This window comes from Triturus cristatus, chromosome 1_2 (genome assembly GCF_964204655.1).
Source record: "Triturus cristatus chromosome 1_2, aTriCri1.1, whole genome shotgun sequence".
NCBI classification, from domain to species: domain Eukaryota; kingdom Metazoa; phylum Chordata; class Amphibia; order Caudata; family Salamandridae; genus Triturus; species Triturus cristatus.
Window position 1 is genome coordinate 132,999,830 of NC_140580.1, and position 25,675 is coordinate 133,025,504.

General features: G+C 47.5%; 1 protein-coding gene across 2 annotated transcripts in view; it reads left to right on the forward strand.

The window, feature by feature from the left end:
* Positions 1 to 25,675, forward strand: part of GFRA1 (GDNF family receptor alpha 1) — a 458,805-nt gene that overhangs the window by 318,902 nt on the left and 114,228 nt on the right. For both annotated transcript variants that reach the window (XM_085603274.1, XM_085603275.1), the window contains one exon: positions 6,635 to 6,962. In XM_085603274.1, coding sequence (XP_085459400.1) covers positions 6,635 to 6,962 — 328 coding nt within the window. The remainder of the gene's footprint in view (positions 1 to 6,634; positions 6,963 to 25,675) is intronic.

Genomic DNA, 25,675 nt, shown 5'->3' on the forward strand with positions numbered 1-25,675 from the left:
TCCACGGATTCCAAATCTTATCTCATGACTCCTTGCTCAAGAATGTAATCTCTTATTGAATAGGCTCCTCTCTTCTTGCTTATTTATATTCATAAGATATGTAAATCTCTATCATAAGCTCCACCTCCTTGCTCTCTCGCATGTGGGACACTTTTGGCATCCTTCTACATATGTTTTATGAAGCAGACTTTGCACCATCTTGTTTTGTGGCTTTCCTTCAGACAGCCTCTGTTTTAACGCTACCCACCGAAGAATGGACTCCCAGAATTGGATACTATACTGAAGTTTAAGCCTCATGAAGGATATACACAGAGGCATACCTTATCTTTTCTGTAGGTTAAACCTTCCCTTGTGCACCTCTACAACACCCGACCCTCCCCGGTATCTTGCCCTTCAGTGTATTGAGCCTAATGGCCATCTCTGCAGCAGATAACCAGATTTTCCTTAAGATGATCCTCATTTGTATCAGTGGCATAGCACAAAATGATGGGCCCCCTCTGCGAAATACAAAGAGGAGGCCATGAGTCCCCCATATCTCACAGATATTTATTGACCTTGGGCTGAAGCAGTAAGGACCCCTGAAGGATTGGGGACCCCTAAAGGGAGAGTGACCGCCCTGCACTGCAGGGGCAACAGAGGCCTGAGTTGCACCCCTGTTTGGAACACATACCAGTAGCAGCAACTCATATTGGGAAGTGGCGAGGGAGGGGGGAACACATACCACAACAAAAAGAATTATAAATAAAGAAAATGTATGCTCTGACCGCCGCCGCCTTGCTCCCGATCCTCGCGTCCTTGTCAGGAGCCTGCTGCACACTCTGCAGGCTCCCAGCTCCCAATCCCAGCGGTCCTATACGTGAGCGGTGCTGGGATTGGTCTGAGCGCCTCAGTTTGGCGCTCAGACATAGACTGGGAGCCTTTGTTGGTTTCTTAACCCAACTGTACAACACAGCGTGGTGGAGAAAGGCCAAGTCCGCATGACGGTTTGACCAGCCCCTGAGGGCCAGCCCAACCGCCATGCACACTTGGTAGTGCCCGCCACTCCCCCTCCTCCCTAGTGCTGCAACTGCAACGCCAATGTGGGTGGCCCCGCCCTCGGCTCGCAGTTGCAGGACTAAAAATAAAATGATAATACAAATGCTTCATTATCGTTTTATTTTTGTCCTTTGCCCCTGCTGGCTTTCAGTGGAGGGGGGTGGGGGGCGACACTCCTCCGCCATAACAGAGGAGCCGCCGCTGACACTTACTCTAGGGCATCTCCTTTTTTTCAGCTCTTCTTGTCGCTTTTAGAAGCCCACACTCTCTTGTCTCACTCCAGTACTGCAATAACATCACTGATAAAGGCTGAGACGCTGAAGGGCCACACCACTGGTCCATGTGAGCCCAGTTGGGACCTCCCGCTCCCCAGAGTGAACTCCTTTCATCAGCACACTCAGTCATCTTGTAATGAGGCCTCTCCACTGACCTTGGGCGCCACACCTTAAGTATACTGCTGCCCATGTATCTTAAGTGTGGCGATGAGCGAACGTTTTTGTTGCAACGAATGAATGTAAAACAACCCATATGGTGCTTGTATATGCCTCCCTGGGTTGCATGACCTCCCTGGCACGTTTTCGTCTGCTTAGCCTAATCATTCAGTTGAGAACAATCAATTCAATGTTCCTGGTACAATCAACCCATCATGAAACCTAACTTCCGGAGACATACTTGCGGTAATACTGCCATGTTTCTTTTTGTTACGTTCCCCATCTCGAGGCCCGGGCAGCGGCGTCACTAGGGGGTGCGGGGGGTGCGGACCGCACCGGGTGACACCCTCAAATGGGGTGACACCCAGCAGGGCGCAGGGGGAGGGTGAAGGCAGTGCGGAGCGAGGTTGCCTGCCTCTGATCACCGAGTTGTGGGCCCATCTTTTGAGCTGTCGGGAGGCCTGCGAAGACGACTTTCAGGCACAGCAGCTCTGTGTACAAGCTGAGGCCTCTCGCCTGCTAGCCCGGCAGTTCTTCTCTTACTGAAGACAGTGGCTCCAAGACGGGGTTCTCACGCTCTTTCCTCTCCTTTCTTTTATTTGCTCCCCTGTGAAATGGATCCAAAAAAGAAAATAACTTTTGCTGGAAAATCAATGTCGTATTTTTCTGACATTTAATTCCAAAGTGCAGCATCGGGAATAAAAGTTTAAAAATATGCAAAATAAATAGCAAAATAAAGTAAGACAGAGTGGTAGCAAACTGGCCAGATTGATTTTATTCACACCCAAACACATTAGCGCCACTTTTACAGAGTTTGCCAGTGAAGCGCTATTTTTGTTGTCTTGGCCTTGTTTTCCCAGGGCTTGCAACTAGTGCACCAATCCTGGAGGTACTACAAAGTGTGGATTGGAAAACAAAATTTGTACTGCTGCTCTGCATCTAGGGATGTTGTCTTTTTTTACCATACTGCTTACGTTTTGTAAGGATATAAGCAATGGTCATTGAAATGGGTCCATTCAGGGCCCTGTTGTCATGTCCTTAACTTTTCAGGCAAAAGCACTCACTGATTTCTGAACATTGAGTGTAAAAGCGTTAAGGTAAGCATGTTGTTCCTGCTTACAATTCACATGGTTTTCAAAATTTTGCATTCCCTATGATTGTTTGCTTTTTCCAGGATGCTGTCACTTTTTTTTGAAGGCCACATATTGCTCTTGCCCAGTGCGTAATTTAAATTGAGCCGCATCCAGGTGTTTATAGCTGGCAACAATTGGGTTGTAGTTGAAGGCAGTCTGAGTTTTTCTCAGTGGGGTAGTATGGTGCTCAGTGGGGGAGAGGATGTGGCACTATGGCCAGAGCTGCTGAATTTGGAACTGGGGAACCAGGTTCAGCCTTAATAACCAGTCCACCAGACCACTCTCCTGAGAGAGCACTATCTCATGCTAGACCTTAGAAGGCTTCGCAAGACATTAGAATCCCTGGTGTCGTAGCACCAGCAGGTGCACCCTAGCATGACAAGTGTAGGTTAACCTTCAAGGCTTGTCCACCACTATTCATACTGAAGTTCACCTCCAGTCTTGCGGGCAGGCCTATGAAGCAGCACACCCTAGAACAACAGTGACCCTGTCACTGAGATCACAAGACCCTTGAGAAGGGCCAGCTCTAGGGCGGTGCAACCGGTGTGACCGCACCAGGTGCTGACTTTAGGTGGAGGCATCATTTTTGCAAGTCTATTATGGTTTTAAAAGCGCTTGCTGCCTCCTTCCTGGCCTCCAGCAATTTTCGGTAACAATAAAAATGTCATGATGACTCTAGTGATTAATGTTCTTCCTAGAGAGAGATCGGAATTTTGTCTAATGGAAAATTTGACTCGTGGAAAGGTAGCTCAGAAGGTTAATGTACCTGCTGCAAAGAACATGTACCATGCAGATCACAAAGTGCACATAATGTAAATAGGCCAGTGGGCTACTGCTTTTGTCAGAGAGATCCTTTTGTTATTTGCAGTTTATAAGTTAAAATCCTAACATAGAACAGTGAGCTATTAACTGTCATCTACTCCGCTGCAACACATTTTTTATTAACTTTTGATACGCTTGAGCTACAAACAATTTATTAGTTGAAATGGTCAGATCATGCTGCAGATCTTGCATTATGAGGCAAATATGGCAGAGCCATTATTATTTAGAAAGCATTTGCAAACTAGAATTTTTAGCCATTCATGTTTGAACTGCTGTTTTGGAAAAGGGAGAAGTGCTGATGACAGAAACTCCATGGCTCGGAGTCAGAGACAAATGGCTTGTGCTTCCACATTTTATCGTATTTGGGGACATTCTGTGATTAGAAGTATATCCCACTTTGTGAATGCATTTTACTGTCAATAACTCATTATAACCTTAAATAATCATGTGTATCCATTGGTTGATAAAACTGGGCAGTGAAACCAAACAAATACAAAAAATTGGGATGTTTGCGCATTCTGGCCACACCTCTGCCTCCGCCCACTGATCCAATCCTTGGGTTATTCCCGCCCTCTGATTCTCCGCCCACAGTTCCCCTACTTTTTTCCCCCCACTTCGACCACTGATATATCGTGTTGCTGGATAGTGGGAACACCACACCAGTACAAAGTACCATACCTATGATATTATAAATTCCAATAAACTGTTGACTAGCAGGTAGCCCACTGTACAACCTGATTAATGAGTCATTATCACACTGTTGTTAACAGGCACATTGTGTAAATATATGACCTACATTTACAAACGTTACTAAGGATTCTGTATGGTCCCGTTATTTGCCAACTGTGTCCACTGGCGGACTCGGGCGGAGGAGGTCCATGCGGTAAGTCGTGAGGGGGTGACACCATGAGTTACCCGCACCGGGTGACACCAACCCTAGTGACGCCACTGGGCCCGGGTATGCAGCACTGATGCGGTGCCGCTACCGTGTGCTTAGGTTGCTGGTCTGTGTCACGATGGGCAGACTGGTCCTGCAGTTAACAGGCTGCCTTGCAGGCACAAGCCATGCACAATTACTCAGTAATCAGCAGTAATGAGTCTGCACAGATTGCATAATTATAAGGTCAGAAGATCACAGGCCAAATAAACATTGTACTGCTGAGTGTAAGATAATACATATGTTTCCACGGCAGTCTTCTATTGCTAACATTCTGGAAGCCAGGATCGGCCAATGAGATGCAAACTTGGGTCTGGTATGGGGTCAGGGGTTAATGGGGATAAAGGATGGCGGGGGGGGCAGTGTCAGACACTGGGTTGTGTTAAAAAATCACTAGCGGTGCCAAAGGCATTTTGATGTTTCTTGTTTTGGTTTCTGTAGACACTGCAATTCTTTCTGACTCCAGGCAGATCTCAGTAGTAGGTGCATTACCCACCAAGCTACCTCCCCGGCTCTTCCAAGGCTTCTGTAACTCTGCCTCCGAGTGTCGACATGACATGCTGTCTGTCATGCCGCGCAGAGCCACAGACTAGTTGTCGCTGAGCAGCTGGGCCAGTGAAACATTTGGAGCTGGGATATGGATTCACAGTTCCTCTAACAAGACCCAATTAGTGCTGTGAACTGTGGGCTGGTATGTGAGGGCATCACCCTGTCACCAGAGTACAGTATTAATAGCGCTGCTTCTCTTGGCGCTGACAGCCGGGGAAGCGCCGGGTTCTCAAACGGAAAGTCAGCCCAGGTAAGCAGCCTGTTTACTGAGTCTGAAACAGAGCGATGGGCGTCAAAACTCAAGGTCTTCTAAAGGTCATTCAGCATGTGCATACTGGTGCCCCCCTCCGCCCCCCCCCCCCCCCCCGCTAAATGCTAATGTCCACTCAGCCAAATATCTCATTCAATTGCCACTTGTCAGGGGTCCCAGTGTAAATAGGAAGGTTAAATAGACATGAATCCACCCTGAGCCTAGTTCAAGGCAAGCAGGGTTGGACTGACTTAGAGGGCAATCTGGCAGTGCTTGTAGGGTTGGTCTGAAAGGACTGATTGTGGGTTTGTGTGCCTGTTTTATTGTCTAGTGAGAAGTTTTTTAGGTCGAGCCTGGGCAGCGCCTGCTTTGCTTTGTGAGACATGCTGTATTGGAGCATGCACTTAAAGCCCCGCCCGCTCTCCTCCCATATTTTTTATTGGCTTGTGTGATGCCCTTCGTAAATGCTGGCTTCTGATTCGTAAATAGGCTTGCTAGTCCCTCCTGTCTTCATTTGTAACCTCTCTTGAGGACACCCTCTTTTATATGTGTTTTGTTGCTCGTTAGGCTTTAATTACAGCCTCCGAAGCACTATTTAGTTTAATGTCTTTCGCATGCCTGCTGTTGCAGGTGGAACACGCTCTCTCGCAACAGCTTTATTTTATTTTTTTGCCTAGCACAGCACGCCACGCTGATAGTGGCGGCCGTGCCTTTGCCCCATGCCGCACTTGCACTTTAATGTCGGCCGCGCTCCTTGCCTTAAACAAACCGAGTCTAAGGAAAAGGGCGTGCCGGCATTAAAGTGAAAGCGCGGCATGAGCGCTTTTACAAAGAAAGCATTTGATTGTCAACTTGAAAAAGAAATTAGTTTTTTTGTTTTTGTAAAAGCGCCCCATACCACGATTTCACTTTAATGGCGGCCACGCCCCTTTCTTTAGACACGGCTCTTCTAAAGAAAGGGGCCTGGCTGATATTAAAGTTAAAGCGCCACATGGGCGTTTTTACAAACTAGCATTTGTAATGCAATAGGTGTCGCATTTACGAAACTCTCGTAAATGCAAGACCTATTGCATTGCAAATGCTTGTTACTGTTGATTTTCCTGATGTTCCAAAAAACATTGCCTGTAGACAGCACAAATGCGTGTGTTCCTAAAACACCTATATTGCATGTCTTTACAAATGGGGTTGTATTTTTTTAGCTATCTGATTTGCTAATGGGTCTACTTTTTCTTTGATGCCTGGCCTATGTTCTGTCCCCTTCTGACCCTGATGGCGAGAAGCACAAACATCCGTCCTCCAGTTCTGCTTAATATACCTAAAAAGCCATTCCATGGTAGATAGCATGCCATCCCATAGAGCTACACCACCATTCCAGTAGAATCACGTGATTTGTAAAATTGTGAATTCAACAATGCCACAAATGGACAAATCCAATGTCAGCACAATTTAACCTCCTCATTTTTTTGTCTTCCTGCAGAGCCTAAGGTGAACAATTGCTTGGATGCTGCCAAAGCCTGTAATCTAGACGACACATGCAAGAAGCACAGGTCGGCTTACATCACTCCCTGCACCAGCAGCACGTCCAACGAAGTGTGCAACCGGCGGAAGTGCCACAAGGCCCTGCGGCAGTTCTTTGACAAGGTCCCCCCAAAGCACAGCTACGGGATGCTCTTCTGCGCCTGCAAGGACGTGGCCTGCACCGAGCGGCGGAGGCAGACCATCGTGCCTGTCTGCTCCTACGGCGACAGCGAGAAGCCAAACTGCTTGAACCTGCAGGAATCCTGCAAGACCAACTACATCTGCAGGTAGGGTTCCTCATAAGCCCGGGGGAACTGTTCAGAGCCAAAGAAATTGGTAGGACATTGTTTCTGGGGTCTCACACTGAGCTCGTCAGCAGCAATAGATGCATGTCAGAATATGGAAAACAAAAATATGCTCTTACATATATATTGTAATCTAAATATCCTTTACTTTGGATATAGATTTTCTATTATTGACACCAATGGAACACTCTTTTTGTAAATGACATTTAGGACACAATCTTACTGTCAGGCGATGATTGGGCCATGATGTTGTACAATACAATCAGATTTGGCATCAGAAGTTTCTTCTGCTGTACTTGTGACATATTCACAGTGTTACTATTGTTTACAATGTAATGTCAGACAGTTTAGCGTGATATCAACCTTGAATGGCTTTTGTTCTCGAAGTATGTATGTTTGTTGTGGTGTATGTGGTTGGCGTCAATGTTAACTTTCTGCCGAGTTCCACAACAAACAATATGGCTTTTGTGCAGAATGTGATGAGGGCCCCCCGAGTCTCTCATATCTCATAGATATTCAATGGCCTTGGGCTGAATGGGGGGGCCCTTGAAGGGTTGGGGGGCACCTGCTTCTTGGGGTCTGCCGGGCCCTACATTATGTCCCTTTATTTTGCTCTATGTGCACAGGAATATGTGCTAATGTGCTTGGATGAACATATGGCTGTACTGTGTATGTCTAGTGACTAGTCCATGCTTGGGTGTACATATGGCTCTTCTGTGTATGTCTAGTCCGTGCTTGGGTGTAATGCTTGTTTCTGCTTGGATAGACCCATTTCTAAATTACATGCGTATGTGTTCATAGGTATTAGAATGTGTTTTACGTTTGACTATGATTACTATTGTACAGACATTCATGCAGATGTAAATATGAATATACAAATATGGGAGTATGCATGGAACATCCTTATGTCCACCAGTATACCTGTCCTATGCACATGTGTGTTTCTGCTTGTGTAATGCTTATGTCGATGGGCTAGGTTACAAACGTAGTTGTAGGGTTGGATTTGGGTTTGACTGTCTGTCCATCCGTGCATTCATCCCTAGTCTATAGTGTAACACCGGCTGCCTCTTTTATGAAAACAAAAGAGAGGGGTGTGCTGCCCCTGACAGGTATTCTGCACGTTACATTCTTCCACATACTCAAAAGGTTACGGCGGGGCCGGCCTGGCTGGACCAGTCACTGGGTATTTCCCCAGTGGGCTGGAGGTCAGGGGGTCGATTTTCACCTGCTGGTGGACGCTCTCGACAAAGGCCTTAAATGGAGGCAGTAACTCCAGCAACCAATCCAGGAGAAATACAAGCTTCAGAGCAGCTGAATGGAGCTCCCTGAGACTGATTGTATGGGACTGGCCTGGCTGCCAATCAGCACAGTGCTCAGTCAATGAGAACCTATGAGGGCGGGACTTGGGGATGGCACTGCAGCCTAGCTTCAGTTCTTTCAGTCCTTGGGTGCTAGTGAAGCCAGGCCCGGACTGGGTTACGGTCTAAATTGAGAAAAGTCTAACATTTGTAGAGTGCATGCGACGATATTGCCCTTCATAATGATTTATTAAAACAAAGTGCCATGTAAATGCGAACTCTTGTGTTGACTGCATTGTGCATGAGATCTAGTCTGCTCCCTAAATTAGCAAAGTATGCATTTAAGCGAACTCAATATCAATGTGTGTTCATTAGTCCCAAACTTCTGCACACTAATCACAAGTCAAGACATTGTTGACTAGACACTCCTCTCGAACACACAAATCATTACCAGTCACCTGTGTGCTGAGTGAAGGAGGGGTCAACAGAAGAGAGAACAGAAACAGGTAGAAGGGAGGCAGAAAGGAGGTAGAGTGAGGAAGGGGGTATAAGGAAGAGCAGAAGGGAGAAAGTAGAGGGAGGGTTGCAAGAAAAAGGGGCAACAAAGAAAGGAGAAGGAGCAAAGATGAAAAAAACGAAGGCCGAGACAAAATGACTCTGTGAAGGCGGAAAGACAGTGTGGCGAGCAATGAAAAGGAGACAGGCAGAGAGAAAAGGATAGAACGAAGATTGAGGTGGTAACAAGGGAGGTAGAAGGACAACAAAAGTAACTTGGAGGGCGCATAAGAAAGGAATATGAGGTGAGGGATCAAGAGAATGAATGAGAAGGCAGAAGGAAGGAGTACTGAGAGACAAAAGAGATGCGAAAATGGTAGTATATAACGAATAACATTTTGTTAATGCATCCGTTTTCCCCAATTTAAATAAGTGAGTGACAAACCTCTTAAACCTACCATGTTGTAGTCGGGGTCTCTCGCCTCACTTCGCTCTATCTCTATGCAGTGAGGAGGGCTGGTATGACAAAACTTGCCCGGGCTGCTTTTGGGTCTGTGTCCCCACCTCTACTGTAACACTTCTGCACAATACTAGATACGTTGAACTATATTTACTTTCATAACTATAGCGTGACCATCTTTCTGTACACACGTAGTCCGAAGTGTAATTCAGCGCTCCTTAATTTACCCCCAAATGAAAAATCCCCCAAATTTTACAGCCCTCAAACAAACCTCTATGCACCTGTTCGTTGCCTCCTGTCTGCCTACTAAAAACTACTGCACGTCCCCAAAACCTACTGCTGTCCATAGTTCCATTCCTCCATCTCGGTCCATGCTCCCTACCGACGTCTGCACGGGGGCAAAGTGTGCCTCGCCAATTCTTCTTTGGCTTCAATGCGCCTACAGACGATTTAGCTTGAAGTGACACACAATGCATGCTTCCTCATTCATTCATTCATTCATTCATTCATTCATTCATTCATTCATTCATTCATTCATGCCCACTTATACCCACATCATGGAATGTCCTGTGGTATAATTATAATATATTAAGAAAAATAGAGCAGAGACTGTGTTATTGACCGCGGGGTCCCTCTGAGCTGCTTCGTGGAGACCCGGACCTGCTGCCATTGGAGAAAGACTCTGCCGCCCCCCTTCCAAGAATTCTCACTCTTCGGAGATATTCCCGAAGCCAAACGGTACCAGGCCTGGAAGAAGAGCCGATGACAGAACTGTCTGTCACAAGCTGCCTCCCAAGGGGGCTGATGTCATATAATATCTGTTCGTGCCTGGGACATCTGTCTGGAAAAAAAAACACACACGCAGTGAGCTCAGAGCCGCGGAAATTACGCATGAACCAGTCGGATTCCCGGAAAAGAAGAGCAAAAGTTAATTTTACTATCTTCCGATTTATTCCGAAATGTATATCGGAAGCGCCTTAAATGCGCAAACACGCCATCGTGCTTTGACGGTTTGTGTGTAGACTTTAATGGCGATGCACGGGTTACGGAGTCAGTGGCGGGCGACACACACAAATACCGGGAGGAGAAGGAGCCGGCGGGAAGCACGCTGGGGGGAGGGGGGGTTGTTAATGTTAAAAAAAGAAACCACTTACCTGGTGCTGCGGCCGCCTTGCGCCCCTCTGCTGCAGTTCCTGTCCAAGGAGTCCCTGGGCCAGCATCACACCTCCCATCCAATCCTCGTGCTGCTCTCAAGCATGAGAGCAGCGTGGGGATTGGCCTGGGCGGGCTGGGCTTCGCTCAGGACAGGGAGTCTTTGCTGTTTTCCCAACTCAGTTGTTCAATACAGCCGGATTGGAGAAACCTAAGTGCGCATGTGTGTTTGACCAGCCTAAGATGGCCGGCCAAACACACATGCGCACTTAGAAGTGCACAAAGCAGTCCTCCTCCGCCTCCCGTGCCCCGGCCCCACCACTCCCTGCACATGCTGGCTCAGAGCCCGCAGCTAAAAAATAAAACAATAGTAAGATATTGTTTTATTTTTCAGCTGCTTGCTCTGAGCCAGTAGGGCGATGCTCCTCCGCCATTGCGGAGGAGCCACCGCTTACAGAGTTTGATTTGCGGAAGGCTGCACACATACCCTGTAGCGCCATCCAGTTTCTCTCAGCATGAACCTTACAACGTAGAGGCAGATTCAGAGTTTGGGGGATGGGTTACTCTGTCACAAAAATGACGGCTATCCCGTCTGCCTTATTACAAGTGCAGTGTATCCTTTGGCACTTGCAATAAGGGGGAAGAGATATCCATCACGTTTCTGACAGAGTAACCCATCCCCCGAACTGTTAATCCGGCCCTAAGACCTCTGTGTCTGAAATGCACCCTCCTAGTTAAATCTTCATTTTCTTGCAGTCTGCCTACTATAGCCCCGGGAGCTCTACTTTTATTGCTTTTTTAGTCCCCTGTCCCACCTACCCCACCATGACTGCCACCACAAGCCATAGTTAAATCAAGTTTATTCCATGGATACAACTAATCCTAAGAGACAGCTAGTCAGTTTTCCGGGAAACCATTTACAGGGATTAGTTATATTTCCTCTACAAACAGCAATGGCTGTCTGTGCTTGGTGTTGGGAGGGCCAAAAAATGCCACTTCACACTTTCACCAACGGAGCCCAGTGTGAAAATATTCCATTGACAAAGAACTAAGTGCCATGTGTGCAAAACGTTTTTGAGGTCACAGAATGGGCCAAATCACAGAATCGTCCCATCGGTGACCAGAAAAAACAGCATTTTTCAATATACAAAAGGCAAATTGCAATTCAATAACTTGCTACTAAATCACAATTTGGTTTAACAATTTGGTATTTGAAAGGGGTGTGTTTAGGGTGTTCCTTCCAACTACTGAATCACAGTGGTATGTATTAATGTTTTGAGACAGAATAATGGCCGCAAAACATTTTTTTTTTTACAGACTACTAAAAGGCAGTGGTAGCCATTCCCAAATGAGAATAGAGGTGGTCCCCAAAGGACCCCTCCCCCTTTGAGAATGTAAACAAAAATACTTTTTAAGAGCAGGCAGTGATCCAACAGACTACAAATCCTATGTCCTTTCTATCAACTCTTCCAGGTTAACACCAGTGCTTAAATTGAGCTGGTGGTTTCCGGTGCTCACCAGCAGCACTTAATTGTCAACACAGCACATGTTGCAGTCCATCACATGTTGGTGCTGTTTGTCTAATTTCGACTTGAGTACTTGTAATAATTTAATTTACACTAAAAATGAGTAATACCTGCCACCCAAGCCATTCTTTTTGGATGTCTTGGAATAGACTGAATTGGTACAGTTGTAGGAGTTGTAGACGTTGTGCTGTACTGTCATTGGCGGCACTGGCCGGGGCAATGGCTGCTGCAAGCTGCAATGTCCGACTGACGAAGGCCTTGGAACCTATTTTGTTTTACAAATTAAGCACTGGTTAGCACTAAGTTAGCAGTGAGTGGCCTAAGCAGGAAGCTGTGGCAGAGAAACCATGGAAAGACCCTGGGAATCCTCCGCTGCCTTGCCCCAGTCACATGATACCCAGTACTCTCTGCCCCTACCCCAGACCAGCTCCATGCTCGCTGGCAGTGCCACATACCCAACAAGGACTGTGTTCTCTTGTGATATTTTCCTCCGTAGGCACGATGGGGACGGCTCAATAATTGTTTGTTTCCTACCTTGCCCGCCATATATTCTCTGTCCGTCATCTGTCTTTTTCTGCCCCTAACTTCCAAAGCCAACTTCGCTGCCAGTTGGTTTGCTATGTGGTTCTGTTTTAGGCAGTCTCAGACACCCCCTCTACACCAGCTCCAATGGTGACAGCTTATCTTCCTGCAGCTTTTCATATAACCCTTAAGAAGGTGACACAACAGTTATAACCATGCCCTCCTTCACTCGCTATCATTAATCATGAACAGCCAGTTCCATCACAGCCAGCCAGCCCTGGAAGCCAATCTGAGCACCATTACTGTGCTTGTCAAAGATAGATGCTCGCAACCACAATACTACCTCTGCTGAAGCTGCCATGTATCCTCCCACAGTCGTCCAAATGTTCTCCCTACTCCTTACACATCTGTGGGGAACCTTGGTGAGCAGTTTCATTCATAAGTGAAACTGAAGCCCTTCATATTCACCTCTGCCACGTTCCAACTACTGAGTATATTAAAGAGTTTCACTCTACTGCTTTTTACACACCGCAGAATCGCTGACAAATAAGTCCCCTCGGTGATGGGTACATTGGATTATTTTAATCGTTGGTTTGTTGCTCGGTCTGCCCAATACTGCTTTTCCACCTCAACAAAGTCACCAGTTTCACCATTAGCACTTGTGCATTATATCAAATACCCCTAGCAGCACCGCGCGTAGCACAGGGTTCGGCCTCACTGCTGTCCTGGAGAGAATGGTTGATTGTTAGATCCTTGTACCTGGGTCTCTTCAGACTTTATCAGCAGGATGAGATCTGGGAAAGTAACATTTTAATAGGCATGTATTTCGGCCTTTAATTTAAAGGCCTGCAGAATATGTGTCCTTTGTCCAGTGGCTTCTACTACTTTCTTACAGGTGAAGCAGAATCATGAAAATAATGGGAAGTGACAGCTGAGAAGCTTAATTATTAGATGGGGTGGCAATGGCACAATACTGTTGAATTTTAGGATTTTTGTAAAAATGGAAGCTGTGTCAGTCTGTTCGAAGTTGAGGAGAAATTGCATAGCTGTCCCATGGTCAAAACTGTTTTTCCGCAAAATGAGTGATTGTATTGAGATAAACCTTCTTTGTGCCCATGAGATATGCTTTCATTCCAACCCCTCAATCTGACCCATGCAACCCTCTATCAACCTCAGAAACCAGGCTCAGCAGAAGACTTTTCATTCTGCCTTGCATTTAGGGATGCTGCTTTACTTTAACGTGCTGTACCTGGCGGGAGAGCACCTGTGGAATATGGGCTGGGACACAGTGCTGAATCCTTTGTGTGGAGTAGAAGACGGTTTGTCTTCTGTTCTTCTCCTTTGTGCACCTCCTGGTAGTGAGCCTAGTGATGTCACTGCCTCATATGTTGTAAAGACCACCGCAGAGCTTACATGTGAGGTGGCATCTTGAGGGCAAAGTTTTAAGTGCGTTGCAGCACACTTTGGTGATGTGTATGGGTAAGGGAAGCAAATGGCTTTCTTTGGGTCATGTAGGGTGCACTTCAAGGGAAGGCAAAATATGAGGAAGGATGCTGTCCCCATCAGGGTAGAACCAATATGCTAATGGTTTTTCAGAATTCGGGCCTAGGGATGGATATCTTGACTATGTGAAGTAGGGAGAGTGGGTGTCAGGCTGCCCTTGTCTTTGTAACAGTGGATTTGAAGGCAAGAACATTGTTAATGTGAAATCTGAGGGATATGGCTGTGCCGGACAGTGGTTGGAGTTTCTTGGGAGTCAGACTGTATCAAAATGCCTCAAATGTGGCCCTGCCGCTGGGAAGTGGGTTCACCAAAGAATGAAACATAAGTTTGTCATGGCTGCTGAAAATCTTTCCACTACAGCTGTTTGAACTTTTACTTATCTGGTGCCGTTGGCGAGTTAAAAAACTTTGTATTCACGGGCTTGAGCTTCAAGTACTCCTTCTGCATCCACTGGAGCGGCAGTGTTTCCGGTAGTCGATGTCCTTGGTCCAATTATTCCTTCAACATCCACTTGAAAGGTATTGTTTTGAGTGGCTGGTATCCTTGTTGAAAGAGTCCTTCAAATTGATCTGAGTGTTGTCTGCTTATTGATATAAAATAATTTCCTTGCTGGTCAGAGGTACTCTAAGTGATTCCATGTACGTTTGAAGATGACCAGAGCCAGGATGTAACCTTGGAGAATGAGGCAGGTCAGGGGGAATCATTCATGCATTTTGGAATTCATCTGAAAATTTTGATATCTGTTGTACGGGTAAGCGATAAATCACAGTAGGATTTTGTTGTCAAAGCCGATGAATGTGGAGAGGGCTTGATGGTCCACTGTGTCAAGTGATGCTGTGAGATCGAGGAGGCTATGTAAAAAGATCTCACTGTCACCTGTGTGAGTAGTCAGTATCTCCCACCTAGGTGACTGTGGAGTCAGTGCTGCACTGTGGTTCGTGCCCTGGCAGCTAGAAATCAAGAAATCCAGGTTGGACCAGTGTGGATCTTTTTTTTTGGGGGGGGGGGGCAGCGAGTGAACAACAGATTTATTTGGCTTGATTGTCTGCAAGAGGACCGCCCACAGTGTATATAATGGCTTCCATTAGAAAGTACATTTTGAAACTTTCAGCGCCAAGCTCTGCCACTTTTCCTGGTCGGGGCTATATCTTTGCATAAGTCATTCAGACGCCTGCCTATGGAATGTCCTTCCGGGGTGCCGGTCATGAACGTATTGCACAGGGTTTAAGCTACGTGGGTGTAAAAACGGAGAGCGTGTTCACAAGTACTGAAAATGAGATAGCAAAATATCTTGGGAAGAGTAGGAGAGTTTGATACAGTGTGAGAAAGATTGAGTCAGGGAATGTGAGGGGATGAGAAAGGGTGCCTTTGTGTGAATGTGAGACACAGAAGAAGAGAGGAGAAAGGTAGAGAGAAAAACTGTACTGAGCTCTTACCTCTCATGCATCTCTGGCCGAAACCTATACTCGCGCTTTACAACTCCTCTGAAAAACAAAGACCCTCATGAGAACTCCAAGTAGTGCCTTGCCTATGACTTAGAGTACTCAATCAATCAATCAATACATTTATAAAGCGCGCTACTCACCCGCGAGCGTCTCAAGGCGCTGAAGGGAGGGGGGCCGCTACTGCTCGAATAGCCAGGTCTTGAGGTGTTTCCTGAAGGTGAGATGGTCCTGGGTCAGTCGTAGGTGTGCGGGGAGGGAGTTCCATGTCTTGGCGGCCAGGTAGGATAATGATCTTCCTACCGTGGTGGTTCTGCGAATCTGTGGGATGGTGGCGAGGGCGAGGCTGGCGGAGCGGAGCTGGCGGGTAGGAGTGTAGAACGAGAGGCGGTTGTTGAGGTATTCGGGGCCCATGTCGTGGAGTGATTTGTGTGCGTGGGTGAGGAGCCTGAACGTGATCCTCTTGCTGACGGGGAGCCAGTGCAGGTTTCTCAAGTGGGCAGATATGTGGCTGTGGTGAGGGATGTCGAGGATGAGTCGTGCGGAGGCGTTCTGTATGCGCTGAAGACGTTTCTGAAGTTTGGCTGTGGTTCCTGCGTAAAGGGTGTTCCCTTAGTCCAGTCGGCTGGTGACGAGGGCCTGGGTGACCAGCTTTCTGGTTTCGGTGGGGATCCACCGGAAGATCTTTCGGGGCAGGCGCAGGGTGTTGAAGCATGAGGATGAGATGGCATTGACTTGTTTGGTCATCGTGAGGGAGGAGTCCAGGATGAATCCCAGGTTGCGTGCGTGGTCCGCGGGTGTCGGTGCGGTGCCCAGCGCTGTGGGCCACCAGGAGTCGTCCCATGCAGATGGGGTTTGTCCGAGGATGAGGACCTCCGTCTTGTCTGAGTTCAGTTTCAGCCGACTGAGCTTCATCCATTCTGCGACGTCTTTCATTCCTTCCTGGAGGTTAGTTTTGGCGGTGGCTGGGTCTTTGGTGAGGGAGAGTATCAGCTGGGTGTCGTCGGCATAGGAGATGATGTTGAGGTTGTGTTTGCTTGCGATGGCGGCAAGGGGGCTCATGTAGATATTGAAGAGGGTTGGGCTGAGCGAGGAGCCTTGGGGTATGCCGCAGATGATCTTGGTGGCCGCGGAGCGGAACGGCGGGAGGCGGACTCTCTGGGTTCTGTTGGAGAGGAACGAGGTGATCCAGTCCAGGGCTTTTCCTTGGATCCCAGTGTTGTAGAGGCGGGTTATTAGGGTTGCGGTGGCAGACGGTATCAAAGGCAGCTGAGAGGTCTAGGAGGATGAGGGCGGTTGTCTTCCCGTTGTCTATCAGGGTCCTGATGTCGTCAGTGGCTGCGATGAGGGCGGTCTCGGTTCTGTGGTTGGCTCGAAATCCGGACTGGGATGGGTCGAGCGAGTAGTTTGCCTCGAGGAATACAGTCAGCTGTTTATTGACGTCTTCTCGATGACTTTTGCCAGGAAGGGAAGAAGAGAGATGGGGCGGAAGTTCTTGAGGTCTTTAGGATCGGTTGTGGGTTTTTTCAGAAGGGCGTTGATCTCTGCGTGCTTCTAGCTCTCTGGGAAGGTGGCTGACGCGAAGGAGTTGTTTATGACGTTCCGGAGGTGGGGTGCGATGATGGTGTCGGCTTTGTTGTAGATGTGATGGGGGCATGGGTCAGAGGGAGAGCCAGAGTGGATGGTGTTCATGACGTGGGTGGTGTCTTCTGTGCTGATGGGGGTCCAGGCGCTGAGGGTGGTGGTGGGGGTCGTTGGTTTGGTGACTGGAGGCGGAGTCTGGGCATCAAAGCTGTCATGTATATCTGCGATCTTGCGGTAGAAGAATGTGGCGAGGGAGTTGCAGAGCTCTTGCGACGGTGTGATGTCGTTGTTGCTGGGGTTGGAGAGCTCTTTTACGATGTTGAAGAGTTCCTTGCTGTTGTGGGTGTTGTTGTCCAGCCGCTCTTTGAACGATGTCCTTTTGGTGGTGCGTATCAGCTGGTGGTGTTCGCGAGTGACGTTCTTGAGGGCTGTCATGTTTTCTTTCGTCCGTTCGTGGCACCAGGTTTTTTCGAGAGTACGGCAGGATTTCTTTGAGTCTTTGAGGGCGTCGGTGAACCATGTGGTTTTCCTGTTGCTGGTCTTGCCTGGGGGGTTCTTCAGTGGAGCAAGGTTGTCGGTGCAGTTGGTGATCCACTGTGCGAGATTTTGGGCTGCGTCGTTGGTGTCAGAGGTGTCGGCTGGTGGGTTCTGGCTCAGTGATGTGGTTAGCTGGTCTGTGGTGACTTTGCTCCAGCATCTGCGGGGGATCTGTGGCATGCGGTGGTGGGATGTAGTCTTCGTGAAGGGGAAGTGGATGCAGCTGTGGTCGGTCCAGTGTAGTCCTGTGGAGTGGCTGAAGGAGACGTTGTTGCTGGCAGAGAAGATGGGGTCCAGCGTGTGGCCGGCGTAGTGGGTGGGGGTGTTCACCAGTTGCTTGAGTCCGAGGTTGGCGAGGTTGTCGAGCAGGGTGGTGGTGGTGTTGTCGTTGTTGTTCTCCAGGTGGAAGTTCAGGTCCCCTAGGAGGATGTATTCTGGTGAGGTTAGTGCGTGCGGGCTGACGAAGTCGGCGATGGTTTCACTGAATTGTGTGCGCGGGCCCGGGGGTCTGTAGATGAGGGTTCCTCTGAGTGTGGTTTTGGGGTCGGTGTGGATCTGGAAGTGTAGGTGTTCGGCGGCGGAGAGTGTGTCTGCAGCATTGGTCGTGATGCTGATGTTGTTCCTGTAGATGATGGCGATTCTTCCTCCGGTTTGGTTGACGCGGTCTTTCTGGGTGATCTTGTAGCCGTCCGGGATGGCTCTGGCGATGTGGGGGCAGAGGAGGCGTTCATCCAGGTTTCCGTGAGGAAGGCGACGTCCGGTGCTGTTGTGTTGAGGAGGTCACAGAGTTCGACGGCGTGCTTGTGGACGGAGCAAGTGTTGAGGAGGATGCACTTGAGGTGGTTGTTGTTGATTTTAGGTCCGGCGGGCGGTGTGCATGTTCGGAGGCAGGTGAATTTGCAGGCTAGGCAGGTGAAGGGTCCGTGGGTGCACTTCGGGGTGGCTTGATAGCAGGCGGGTGGTCGTCCGGTGTTGAGTGCGTTGAGGACGGCGGTGTTGTATCTTAGTCAGGGTTCCTGGCAACGGCTGGGACCAGGGGTTCTGGCGCTAGGCGCGGACGGGCGCAGACGGGCTTGCCCATGGCACGCCTTCGGCGCGCCAGCGCCGCGGCCGCTGCGCGGCCTCCACATGAGGGGCAGAGGGACGGAGGAGCAGCTGGGAGGTGGGAGCGGGGCAGCCAATGGGAGACAAGGGGGCGGGGCCGCAGGTACACAGCGGCGGGAAAACGGCGGGGGACACGGAAGGCGAGGGAACAAAAAAGAAAGGGGGCACATGGGTAAAAAACGGACACAGGTGTACAGAAGGCAAAATGGACACAGATGCAAAAACAATAACAGAATAGTACTCAGCAGTGATGCAGGTGGGCTAACACGGGCAGCAGTGGCAGCGGATCACAGGTCACACAGGGGGCTGCGTGGCGGTGAGGGGAGCGACCTGCCTGGTGACAGTATGAGTGACTACCTTTACCTTAAATAAAACCTTCGGACAGAACCCTCCGTGCAGGCTAGCTTGTGCTGACCTGCAATGCAGGTATGAGTTCAGTACAGTCTTGAAATAATACAGTGCATTATAATATTCAGAATATTAATGTTCAAGACAAGCCCACGAAACAGCTACTGTCATCACAGATCCCTCCCGCTCACTCACCCATCATGATGTGGTGTGCTAGTATGTTTTGATTTGGAGTGGGTTGGACATCAGGTATGTTTCTGAAGTGGTCAAGAAAAGGGGCAATGTGATCCATACCTGTCACAGAAATCCTCTGCGACTTCCGATATCCTACTTATCTACTGTTTGAAGTACTTTATCACATATGTCAAACAACAGTCAGTTACTTTCTTTTCACCTATGGAGCGTTTCTTCAAATTTATTTTTCTGCCTTACATGACCCCATGATCCTTACAGGGGGCTGCCGTTGGCACCTTTCCCCCCAAATTCTACGCAGGTCTTGAAGACCACCCATTTATCCACATTTGCAATTGACTCAGTTGAAATGTGAGAAAGAGGATGAGGGCAGCACATGACGATGGCTGTTACATGGCATTTATATTAGTATGGAACTTTGAAGAACTAGAGGCACATAGCAGCCATCTTGGGTGTGTAAACGTCTGGTGCTCCATTTGGCTACAAAGGGTCCTAGTGGTACTAAACTGGGAAGGGTTAAAACAAGACAGACCTTGTTGGCTGTATAGAAAATGGAGACCTTTGCTGAGCATATATATCAATTCTTGGCCTATTTAAGTGGTGCTAAGGCGGCACAGCTGGGCTTGAGGTGTACTAAGAAAATAATACCCATCCCTTGGTCAAAAGAACTCCCTTCTTTAATGCCTCCTTCATTCTCCTGACCCATAGTGGTCTTGCTCTTCCCTCTTGTTACTTTAGTGGTTCTTTTCCTCTCTATCTGCGCTATAGCTTCTCCATCTTTGTCAGAGATTATCCACTTTTTCATTTCGACCATTCTTTCTTATGGCTTCTGCTTGATGACCAACCAACGCATACAAGTTCTCTGAACTACGGGCATTCTCCTAATGAGCGTAACTTTGTCTTAACTCAGTACCACGCAACTTCCTCAGTTGTTAGCAGTCGTGGATGGCTGACTCGCAGGTGGGGGATTTAGGGATGCGCGCGGGGAGAGAGTCGTGCAGGGTGGTAATTTTAAATATATTAATAAAATGTACCTTACCTTTGCAGCCCGGTCTGGTCCCTTGTCGTCCGCGTCCACTCCTCCATACTGGAAGCAGGCAGCCTTCCTCCCCTCCCCTAAGCAAAATCACAATGCTGCAATGGCATCGTTGTGATTGGCTGGGACACTGACCGTACAGGCGTCTATGGGGAGGCCATTTTCTCCAAGTAGGCTGCATGCAGCCTACACGGAGAAAAGAGCAAACAGTCCGCGCCCACAACAGTGGGCAAGCCACTCCTCACCTGCCCTGGAGCAGGACCGCTCACCCGCCCTCAACCAAATCCTCTGCTTTCTGGCAGTGTGAGAAGCAGAAACATAAAATGGTATTTATAATAACATTTTATGGTTCTGCTTCTCGCACTGCGAGAAAGCAGTGGGCCGACCCTCCTCCGCCCACATAGAGGAGCCGCCCTGGGTTGTTATGCAGGCATGCTTTTTCAGAGCTCCTAAACCCTTCGACTCCATGACCCTGATTAACGCTTGTTGTCTGTAAGTGTTGAGTTAAGTCAGTCGTGGTCTCGTCATATATAAGCATAATAGTTGATGAACCTGCACTCCGTACTCCATCTTTTGCCTGGCCTCCCCTAACAAACCTGATAGAGTGGTCACTTGTTCTATAGTCTTGGCTAGGATGTGCTTTAAGTTTGGCCTCACCATGACATCTAGGATTTCCAGGAGTCTTAATCTTCTTCAATGCTTTATCACTAAAGTTGTCTTGTTAGTATGAAGGAACCCACAAACAGGTTCCATTCTTGCTTGATCATTGACCGGCTCTATCATCACTGAAAAAAAATGTGCACTGGTAGATCTGTACTCTGCCATTAATCCTTTTTAGAAATGTATTCTGGAAATGTACACTAAAATCCAGGTAAGTTATTACCAGTCTTTTATACCATGGTAAGTCACCTGCGTGTACCTCTCCATTTGCACACGGGCATTGCCCAAGCCCTCCTGTGAAACTGGACATTTTGTCGCATTGGACAGAATAAGCCCCTTTGCTAGCTTCCCTTTCCAGGGCGAAGGTCACCCCTTGGTGTCCATTCTTCAGCGCTGCATCTGTCATGTGCAAGTGCTGGGGAAGTCTGGACCCAGCACTGCAGCACAGCTCTGCTTTCCTCTCTTTACCGCAGAGCTCTCTCTGTCTGACCTTCAGAGCTATCCATAGAGGAAGACCGCAGCCAACTTTGCTTTTTGTGTGCATTACATTTAGTCGTTAAGTACAGGGCTGCTTGGCTCGAAGAACAGCCATAAATAAATATCTCTGCTCCCAAAAGGACAGCACTTCAATGCTTGCGGTTTGTAAATCCTGCAGCATTTGAGGACAAGCACAGAGAAGGCCAATAGGTCTGGCCTTATATTTTTACGTTTTGTAATTAAACCAATCAATTGTGGACGTAGTGCAGCCAGAAACGCAAGCAGTAAACATTGCACGAATTGCATCATGGGCCTAGTACACCCAGGCACGTCAGAATGTAAACCTTGGACTATTTGCATCATGGGCTTGGTGAAGCCAGACCCAGGCTGATCCTGCACTCTTTGCCCTATGGTGTGTAATTATTCATATACATGCTGACTGTGTGCACTATCCGCCTTCACTATCCTTCTCAATCCAAGTAACTGACTAAGTTATCCTCCACTCAAATTACTTTCATATTTCACTATACTAATTCACCAGTAATCCTTTATGGGTTCCAGAGAAATGTGTTACTCGACAAAAAAGCGCTTCAACACCCCATCAGGGGTAGCAAGCGCTATATAAATGCAAACCTTTTCCCCTCTTCTATCCCTCCACTATCCTTCTCAATCCAAATAACTGACTAACATATCCACCACTCAAATTACTTTCATATTTCACTATACTAATTCAACACTAATCCTTTATGGGTTCTGGAGTAGCGTGCTACTCGCCGAAAAAATGCTTCGAAGCCTCGTCGGGGGCGCTAAGTGATATATAAAAGCAATTACAAAACAATACAATACACTATTTGTATCTTCCTTCGCGTAGCCAGACCCATGTTTTGCCACTCCAGATTCTGTATCAGATGCATATTGTTAGCAGATACATACAGAGGGTAGGTATGTTCTGTTGGTTCCCAAGCTCCTCCAGTGCAGGCTCACGTGCAGATTATAAATACTGCACTATTTGTGTTCTGTTTAACACCTTTGAACACATAGACAGAGCTGCAAACTCCAGACTACTTGCATTGCGTGTGTAATACAGCCAGACATGGAAACCGACTTCAAACACTGCTCTCTTCGCGCCATGTGACTGTTTGTATCATGTGCTTCATCTATGCGGACTGACAGAGAGCTTCCACTCCTGCACAATATCTTGCTTTGGGAATCCACCCACATGACTCGGGGCCCAGTCTTACTACATCCCCATAAGTCTGTCTTGATGACACAAGACTCCTTAATAATGTCTACATCTCCTTGCAATACCGGTAGCCTAAACTCGAAGACGGTATTCGCCCGAAGGATACTTGTGGTCAATAGAAGAGACACCTCTATCCAGAAAGCAAAGGAAAAACAAGCATTGGCTAGGCAAATAGAGTTTACATCCTTGACGAGAACTGTTCAAGTGTTAAGGACTGTGCCAATTAGCTTACCAGAGTTTATTCTCATCCAGGAAAAGTAAGAAATGCTCCTCGCGCTCATAGGCAGCATGTTGCTGGATGCTGAGCTCAGCAAATGGTTAAGCATCCTTGCAGCCTTGACAGGCTGGTGGACAGGTGATCTGTGAGTTGTAGAGATTATTACAGGCATTAAAAGCGGTGGCAGGATTTCAGAATTCAGTACTGGGCAAAGGAAGTCTAACTTAGTCTTGGTGCCAAATAAATGCCATGAGTTTCAGGAGAGGAGAGTGGCTAAGACTTTCAATCTCCCCTTTCCTAGATGGTGGTCTATCCATAGAATCTTTTCTGAGGTTAGCAATTCAAAATGATGGGGAGTCTTTTCCTGCAATGTCGGTTCCTGATTGTCATGCAGGCTTAAACTAGCAGAAAATAGGCAGAAAAATTAAAAGTTGTTCCAAAATGGGTGCCCACCAAACTTTGCCTAGAACATGTCCCCAAAATTACAAAAAAAGGTTGACACTGCTGCCAACACAATAATGTGGCAATCTCCGTTCATCTTTCCTGGAGCTTCTTTCTTCTCTCCCATCTCTGAAGGAATGCACATAATCACTTATCCAGGCATCCCTTTGTAAAAATCCTGAATGCCTGGCTAGGCTATTGTTTACTGATTACTCCGTCTCAACCATTCTAGAAAGTTCAGAGCGGTAGACTGCCCGTGTACATACCCTAACCAGTGAATGGTGCATGCTGAGACCTAAGCCAGTCCAGCTCATCAGGTTAGTAATGGCTTTTAGTCTGAAACTGATCATATAACTGGAGCCTCGCTTGAGGGAAATTGAAGACTCCTGCCAACTAGACGTGGTGGGATCTGAAGTAGTTCCTTAGTAAACGTAGTTGCATATTGTGCATATCCCAAATTCTAGGACCAAGTCTGTTGCTGAGGTGTGCTGCCTTACAGCACACAAAGCACCCCACTCAGCAAAGGAGACAGTGAGCACACCACAGAGGCCTACCAGAAGTCCTCCTGTGACCGCCCTCACCAAATACAGAGGCGAGGTTCCTCTTGATGGCAATTGGTGAAAATGAGGATGAGGATGTGACCGAGTGTTGACTCTGCCTGCTTAGAAGGCACGTGTGCTCCACCATTGACTAATTTTGTCAGTGGCTGATAACTTATTAAAGCAGGACCATTTGTTATATTACTTCCGCAGTCTTGGTCCGCTCTCTGGCATTATGCTGAGCAGGGGTACCCACACCAGCCTTGCACATTGGTTGTGGAAGAGTGCTCCAAGCTTCACTTACATCTTCCTAATTCTGTCAGACTGTGCTGTGATCCAGGATATACACCAGGATCAATTGATTATTCCTGACTTCTTGCTCACATGGTCCAGAATGATATATTCCTTGTTTGAGGTCGGACCCAGTCCTAACCGCTTTGACCACTATGATACGGTGCTTAGGAACCTAAGTCTGTTGGTTCCATATGGCTTGAGACTATTGTACAGCAGCTAAAACGATACTTGGGCTTATGGAGCACTTAAACCTGACAGAGGGATAGGCGGGTTCCCCTAGAAGAGAATTAGATTGAGATGTTTAACCAGGGCTTGACTGGGAACCCAAAACAACCCTGGCAAAAATATTCAGACCAACTCCTTCTCCCTTCCTATCACTTTCTTACCTATCTCTTTCTTTCAAATCTTTTTCTTTCCTTCTCGGTCTCTCTTTATCTACCTGTTCCAATAAATCCAGCTAGCGGAAGACAGAGGCAGCTGCCTGCAGTCTTCAAAAACCAGCTTCTCGTGGGTCCAGCCTCACTGAGAAACGCCTGATGGGATATATAGCCAATCCAGCTGTTTTTAACTGCGGCCAGTAGTGTAAAACATATTTCTATCTGTACTTCTGGGGAGCTTTCCCTAATGGTAGACTTAACTGATAACCCAAGGGATTCCGGGATTTTTCAGCCACAACTGGTAGAAAGCAAGATATCGATCCCGTATTGACCCTGGACGCCAAAAGAGACTCCTTACACGTACCACAAGATCCAAGATACCCTAGTAACCCAGGGTGCTAAAATGTTTTGATCTAAGCTAGTCGGAGCCAATCATTTTTTTACTGTTTTCCAAACTTCAATGCTGCTTTATTTGACTTTAGCTTATTACATTTGGACATTAATCTGGAATATAAAATTTTAGAGCTGCTCAAACATGATTACTGAAGGGTTATTGTCACAATGCTCCTCCTACCAAGCTGCTCGTGTTCCTTCTGTTACCTCAGGTTTAGGGATCAGCACTAGGAACTATCCGTGGTGCTGAAGACTAAAATGACAACATCTGCCTGTAGCCTGTTACACCTTACAAGAGGCGTTCCACAGACACAAAAAGCTAAATTGTTTTTCAAATCAGTCTGTGAACCAATTGTGTGAAGTTTGCATTTGCTTTGATTTTATTTGTCTGAACACCATGGTTGGTAGAGAGCATGAACATATATTATTTCAATTAAAAGAAAAAAGCGAAATTATGGTTAGCTTGGTTATCGTTGCAACACAAAAAGATGATGGATGGCATGCTGAATATTGTCAAACATTCACCCCAGTCATAGATCCAGGCCTAAAATCATTGTTTTTTTTGCTCGCCACCCAGTTCCAGTTTGGACTCAGCCATATGAAAATCAGTCATGACCCTGCTCCGCATGGAAACAGTCCAGCCCAAACTGCCAGGCCAGGTCCTCCCTGTACCGGAAAACAAGCATCCTGGGACCAGTTTCGGGGTATCACTCCTCATCATCCAGGCTAACTTGAATCCGGTGGCGTAGGGACACAGGACCCATGTCTGAGCATACCCATGGCCACTAGAGGCGAACATAGCAAACACAACAAGATGATGGAAGGAATGCTGAAACTTTTCACTCACCCCCAATC